Source organism: Papaver somniferum, chromosome 11, assembly GCF_003573695.1.
Source record: "Papaver somniferum cultivar HN1 chromosome 11, ASM357369v1, whole genome shotgun sequence".
Classification (NCBI taxonomy): Eukaryota; Viridiplantae; Streptophyta; class Magnoliopsida; order Ranunculales; family Papaveraceae; genus Papaver; species Papaver somniferum.
This window is the reverse complement of record NC_039368.1, coordinates 88662774-88669812: the sequence shown is the minus strand read 5'-3', so window position 1 is coordinate 88669812 and position 7039 is coordinate 88662774. Positions and strand designations below refer to the sequence as shown.

At 41.4% G+C, this 7039-nt stretch overlaps 1 protein-coding gene across 1 annotated transcript; it reads left to right on the top strand.

Annotated features, from left to right (window-relative positions):
- The first annotated feature begins 479 nt into the window (after window positions 1-479).
- Window positions 480-1574, top strand: LOC113324753. Its single transcript, XM_026573043.1, has one exon. The coding sequence runs from the start codon at window positions 480-482 to the stop codon at window positions 1572-1574; it is 1095 nt and encodes a 364-aa protein (XP_026428828.1).
- The last annotated feature ends 5465 nt before the right edge of the window (window positions 1575-7039 follow it).

Sequence of the window (7039 nt, the reverse complement as noted above, 5' to 3'; positions counted from 1 at the left end):
GGGAGGACAAAGTACAATGGAAACACAACTCTCTCTCATACTATTCTAAAAAAAAATGAGATCATCTTGGTGCACTAGGACGGGTAGGACCTAACGAGAATTTCGGGATTAACGTTTGGCGACCACACCTGGAGGCTCGTGCCTAGTTCATCAAGATGCATCCGAGTGGTACCAACCCGGACGCGACCGACGGTCAGTTGAATAACCCGCCTCCTAACCTAGAAGGGGAGCGGATAGGGATAGTAGCAAACCTAATCACGCAAGCGAGAAGACCTGAAACGACGCAAGAAAAGGATAAGCAACTAGAAGGCGGAAGCACGTCACTCGCGCAACCCACCTTGAAGGAAATGCAGAAAGAGTTGTAGGAGCACATCCGTAGAGAAAAATAGTTGAGAAGATTGCTGTAAGAGGCCAGCAATGAGCAAAACGTCAAGGGAGCCTTGGAGAACGGGGAGAACAAATGAGAGGATCACGGTGTGATGACACAGGAGGCGATGACCAAGTTTTTCGAAATGAACTACAAAGTGGTAAATTACGACTTCATGTCAAGACCGTACACCTCTGAAGTCGTGGATTATCAATATCCAGAGGATTATACTTCACCAAAATTCAAAGTGTATGATGGACAAGGGAATGCGCGAGAGCATCTTAGCCGACTTATTGCTTCTATGAACGACCGAGCCACTGATGGGAAGTTGTATCTAAGGGAGTTCCTAAAATCGTTGACTAAGACAACCTTCACTTGGTATGACAACCTAAAGCAGGGAAGCATCATCTCATGGGTGGACCTGTCCACACTCTTCCTCAGAAAGTCTTACTCTGCAAAAAGGAAAGTCACGACCATCGGCTTGAGGAAATGTAACCAGCGACTAGAGAAAGACGTAGGAAAGTATATCACTCGGTTTTGCCACTTCGCACTGAACTGCCACGAGGACATTAAAGAAGATTCACTAGTGGAGATCTGCGTGCGCGGAATGATACCATGTTTCAAGAAAATCTTGGTAAACTTTCAGTTCCCAGCCTTCGTCGAGATAGAAGAAGCTGCAGCAAGAATCGTTGATTGCGTTGAAGAGAGCAATTCGGATTACATATGGCACAACGCAGTAAACACTGTCTCAACTACGCCAAGAAACACTCGCGCAAATAACAAGCAAGAAGGCTGGGGGGCGCAAACGAATCATTCGTACAGGGATCAGCTGCTCCCTCCTCCATTACCTTGTAGCAAAGAGCAGATTGTCAGACTCCTAGAACAATGGGTGGAAAACAAAGAAATTCAGTTGCCTCCAACAAGAGCATACCCCAGCGATATCCACAAAAGCGATGCCAGGTACTGTCATTTCCATCGCAGAGTACAGCACCCCACGGTCGACTGCTACAACCTAGGGAGAATGTTCCAGAAAGTAGGCGAAATTGAAATGGGAGACTCCGAGGGTGGAAAGGTAACTCAAAATCAAGTTATGATGCTCTCCCACGATCCCAGTGGAGACGAATGGAAACCGCGGGAAGAGAAGGATGAAGTAGGCGAGATTGCAGCGGAGGATCCGTGCGTTTACAAACACGGATGGCGTGGCTAGCAAATTCGCGGGTACAATATTAGCTCAACAATTTTTCGACTCTCTAGGCTTTAGCGAAGATCAAAGTAGGGAGGCGGCCAAAGCCATACCAGCAATTGCCGCGGGAAAGCCATACGATTCCTTCCCAAAAGAAGCCATCGTATTCACAGACGAGGATATCTGCTACCCGGGAAAGCACCTCAGGCCCCTGTATTTGACCACGTATATGAATAAGATTCCTTTGAAGAGGTCCTTCGTGGATGAGGGTGCATCTCTAAATTTAATCTCTACATACACGCTGGACCTTCTTGGAGTACAACAGTCAGCGATCAAAATGCGAACCACGACGGTGAAAGGATTTGGGGGACATACTTAGACGGCTATCGGGATTGTCCACTTGGTTATGAAAATTGGTCCCATTCATGGTCTTACACCTTTCTATGTGCTAGAAAATGACACAACGTTCCACGTATTGCTAGGACGAGGGTGGTTACTCCATCATAAAGTGGCAGCGTCAACGTACCATCAGTTTGTCAAGACTAATATAGGGGGGAGACAATTTCGAATACCAGCCACGAGCCACCCCTTTGACCCAGAAGAAGCTTACATGGCAGATGATGTTTTTTACGACTTGGTAGAGGAGTCGGACGAAACCCCTGATGTGAAACTTACACCGCTACCAAAATGGAGTGAAGAAGAGAAGAAAAAGTCGACCAAGTCAGTCTTTATCCCGTCCAGAATGACGTTCTCAGTGGAGAAAAAGAGGAAACACGAAGAACAGCCCAGGTTCCAGCATTTCTCAAGACCAGATGGGGGGAACGTATACCGCTTATAGCAACTAACCGATAGAGCGCCTACAAATACGCAAAACTCCGAAACACCCGAAGTAGGGTCCCCCTCGGACGACCAAAACCTAAGCGATTTGATAGACACATTTTTGTGTCTAAATTGTCCTCAATGTCTATATTGTTGGAACTCGATTTTTGTACTAATATTGTTTTTTTATGTATTTTTAGGTATTTTTGGAAAATAAATATTCTTAGAAAATTCGGCTCGAAAAGTTGCTCGGAGCACCCCGGAGGACATTTGCTATACGGACCCCCATTTTTGCTAACTGTCACCCACGGCTATATATAGCCCATTTTTGTCCACATCACCCATTTTTGTCCGCAACACCCATCTTTTTCAAATTCAAATATAAATTTTGGAGGGAAAATATTCACAGATTTTCAGTTCGTGATTTGGAGGGGTTATAATGTGATTCAATGGCTGAAACTTCATGGGAAGACTTTATTTAGCTTAACAGGCGTGGTAGGGTCGTTGGAATTGATCCAGTTTGGCTGGATAATCGTTGGGAAGAAAACAGAGGTGTGTGTGCAAAGAGAGGAGATATTCACGGGATTTGCATGAGTTGGAGAGAGTTTGCGCATGCTGGGAAGACTCTAACAACTGTTGGAAGCGTGTACGAGGTAAGAAAAGGAGAAGTTGACATCCACATACGCGTGAAGGAATCAAGAATCGAAAGAAAATATTCCAGAAAATATTTTCTTCACTGCCGGATATATGAAGATAATTTTGAGTTATTACGGAGGATTTTCTTCACCTGTTGGATATAAATATGTTGTTGAGGTTTCGAGGAAGGGAGAGGGGGAGTTTGGGAGAGTTGGAGAGCATCACAGAGCCGAAAAATCGAGTTGCAGAGAATACCATTTCCGTTGCTGCAAAACTGAAGAACACGAAGAACAGTGACGAAGACAGTCGTTTATCAACAATGACAACGACAGACACGTGAGGGTCGCAGAGAGACAACAACAACAGTTCTCTTTTATCGTTATTTGTAACAGTGTTTTGCAACAATTATAAACGTTGCAAATACCCGATTTTTCATTATTTTCTCTCCATTTCATCTTTGTAAACAAATTTTGAGCATGAATCAATACTTTCATCAAGTTTATACAATGATGAGCTAAACCCATCCTCTGGGGCGACGGAGGAAGCTATTTCGCCAATAAAATGTGGTAATCTCTATTTTATTTAATTTATGAAATTATTATATGATTATTTGCCTTGATAAATAAATAAAAAAGAAAGGGTTTTTGTTAAACAGTTGTTATTTCAATTGATGGAGCATGCTAGCCTAGGGTTTTGATGTCCCATACTTTCGATTTACAATTGTTATTTCTAAAAAAATCAACTTTTGTAATATTTAGAATCAATTTGAATGAAGGATTTGCATAATTATAATTAGAGAATATAAAATCACTTTGATATTGATAATTAGTGGAATCCATAGCCCCAGTCTTCTCCATATTTTTCATATCACTTTTATTTAAGTTTCCTATATTTTTATTTAAAATTAAGTCTCAAATTATCTTCCTTCACAAGTCTCAACGAACCTTTTTACTACAACAACTTTGAAAATACATCAAATTTTTGGCGCCGCCGACGCAGACTTGTCTTTAGGCTAGAGTTTTTAGATTTTTTTTTAGGTTTTTATTTTTATTTGTTCTTCTTTACGTTTTTGGGTTTCTGTCTTTTTCTTTCAGATTTTGGAATTTGGAGCGAAAGAAAATTTTGCCAAAGCTTTTAGTGAATACTTAAAGACTGGAGTAAAAGACAAAGCGAAAGGAGCGAAAGAAGAATATTTTTTTTTTATAAAAAAAGAGAGAGAAAAAAAAGAGAGACACATTTTTATTTTTTTAGATTTTTTTTTTAGACTTTCTTTTTCTTTTTCACTTTATATTTTTGGACTTTGGACTTTAAATTTTGGGACATTATTTTTTAAACCCTACGGAAGGGTGGTTTATATATAAACTGTTTGCAGAGAAGGACGGTGATTACGATATCACCTCGGCCCCTCGGGTTCGTACATGACATAGGAGTCGTGGCCCGAGTCGACTACAAAGGTTCATCCCCCGTCTGGTACGGGAGGTAAGTTTGTCGAAACACTCGCGAATCCCCTGTCAGCGAGTTACTGTCTTCCTTCGTATGCATATATGTTGAGGACTTGAAAACGGCTGCTTTAATTTCCTAGTAAAGGGCAAGGACTGGCCATACAAGATAAGGGTTCGGATTTCATCACCGTTCTCTTCTTGCCCGCGTTAGGAAAACGACACCAAACACGAACCTAAGCCTAAAATTTTGACTAGAACGAGACCGATAGGGTAACGAGCTTAACAGGAAAGTCATTCGAAAGATATTGGTTACTCTTTTAAGCATACTTCGAAGTTGTTGACGGTTACTTTAAGTTGAATGCGTGACTGCGCCGCCTTGTAATACCGGTGAGGCCTTGGGTATCAAAGCTCCACCGAGCTTCCCTCGCCTCTATTCAACTTACTTTAACTAGGATTGATTCCAGAGGGTTTTCTTAAATTTTAACGAATTCTCGTTCGAAGGATTAGAAGCTGGTCTAGAAACAATCTAAGTGGAGCCATCATGCTTTTTGTTTGCTAGAAATCAGTAGGTTTGCTGTGGTGGAGTCAGCCTTGTTTTTGTTTGCATAAAACATCCCTTCGTTTTTAGGGCTTTTTATTTTTGATTTTTTTTTTCTAGTGTATTCCCGAAGTTTTTAAACGGGCTTGGAAAAGAAACACTCTAGGTCGTTTGATTAGTGACATACCTAGTAGTTCTTCTTGTGAAGGCGGGGAGCTCGAAGACTCTTCTTTTGAGAGCCCCGTTTTTGGAAACTTCAGTTTTGAGAATCTGTCTCTTCGTGAGGAAAGTACCCCTAGTACTCCTAGTCCTTTTGTAGTGCCAGAAATGGCAACTTTGAAAGCTTTGCTAAACCCAACTAGGACCTCTCGTCCGTCTTGTATCAAGTTAGCTGAAACCGAGGCAAATTATGAACTGAAACCTGGGACTTTACAGATGCTCCCAATGTTTTTAGGGAAGGAGAATGAGAACCCCTATTTTCATGTTAGGGAATTTGAGGAAGTTTGTAGTACTCTGAAAATTAAAAACCTAAGTGATGATGCGTTGAAACTTAGGTTATTCCCCTTTTCCTTAAAAGATAAAGCCAAATCTTGGCTGTATAGTTTGGACTCTGAGTCAATTGAAACCTATGACCAACTTACTTCTGCCTTTATACATAAGTTATTCCCAAGGCATAAAACATCGTCTATGAGGACACAAATATGTACTTTTGCCCAACAAGGGGGAGAATCTTTATATAGGTACTTAGAAAGGTTCAATGATTTGATATCTCAATGTCCTCATCATGGTTTGGAGAAGGTTAGGTTAGTTCAGATCCTCTACGAGGGTTTAGATTATTCAACAACAACCATGGTTGAGTCCTTATGCACAGGTGGGTTTGAGAATAAAACTGTTGATGAAGCGATGACATTTTTGAATGAAATCGCCGGTAAGACCCAACAATGGGAAACTAGTAGGGAACCCCAAAAAACAATTCTTCTAAGTAGAGGAAATGTTAATAGGGTAGAAGGATCTCATGAGTCAGGTGCCAAAATAGCAGCTATAGCCAAAAGGTTAGAAGCCTTAGAATTCGGTCATTGTAGTGGTAGTAGTGGAAGAAATGAGACTTTTTGGGAAGGCCATGCTATTGAAGAGCAATCCAATGCTCTTTATAACAACACTAGGTTTGATAACCGACAGAAGTTTGACCCATATTCAGAAACCTATAACCCTGGCTGGAGAAACCATCCAAACTTTTCTTGGTCCAAGGGCCAGAATCAAGGTCAGTCTAATAATGCTCAGGTTCCCACAGGTTTTGGCTATACTAAGAATCCTTCAGCTCCGGCACAGTTTCAGAACCCTTCGGATAAGAAGATTATGAGTTTAGAAGAGTCTCTTGCTTTGCCAACTCGTAACACTGTGCAGTTTCAGCAATCTGTTGCTCAAGGTTTAGAAGAAAATAAGAGAATAGGTCAGGCTAACTCTCAGGTTATTTCCGAGTTGAAAACCCAGGTTAGTCAGATAAATGAGTCTTTAAGAGAAACAGGTAATTTTCCTAGTCAGACTCAACCCAACCCTAGAGGAATTAATGAAATAGGTGAAAGACCATCTGATCATGTGAATGCTATTAAAACCCTTAGGAGTGGTAGAAAGATAGACAACAAGGTTTCCATGCTGCAGTTCACCCTTCTGAACCAGAAATTGAGGAGACTGATAGAGTCTCTAAAGATACCAATGAGGGTCATATTGAGCCCGGCTTTGTCCCTAGAGCCCCATTCCCACAGATGCTAGTTCCAACTAAGAGGGAGTCCAATTTTAATGATATATTTGGAGGTTTTTAAGCAGGTAACTATCAACCTTCCACTACTAGATGAAATTAAGCAGATTCCCTCTTATGCCAAGTTTCTCAAGGATATGTGTATGCGAAAGCGAAAGCTTAATGTCCAGAAGAAAGCCTTTCTATCTAGTCACGTGAGTTCTATTATTCAGAATACCACTACTCCTAAGTATAAAGACCCAGGGTCCCCTACCATTTCTTGCACAATAGGTAAATACCGTGTTGAGAAAGCGTTGCT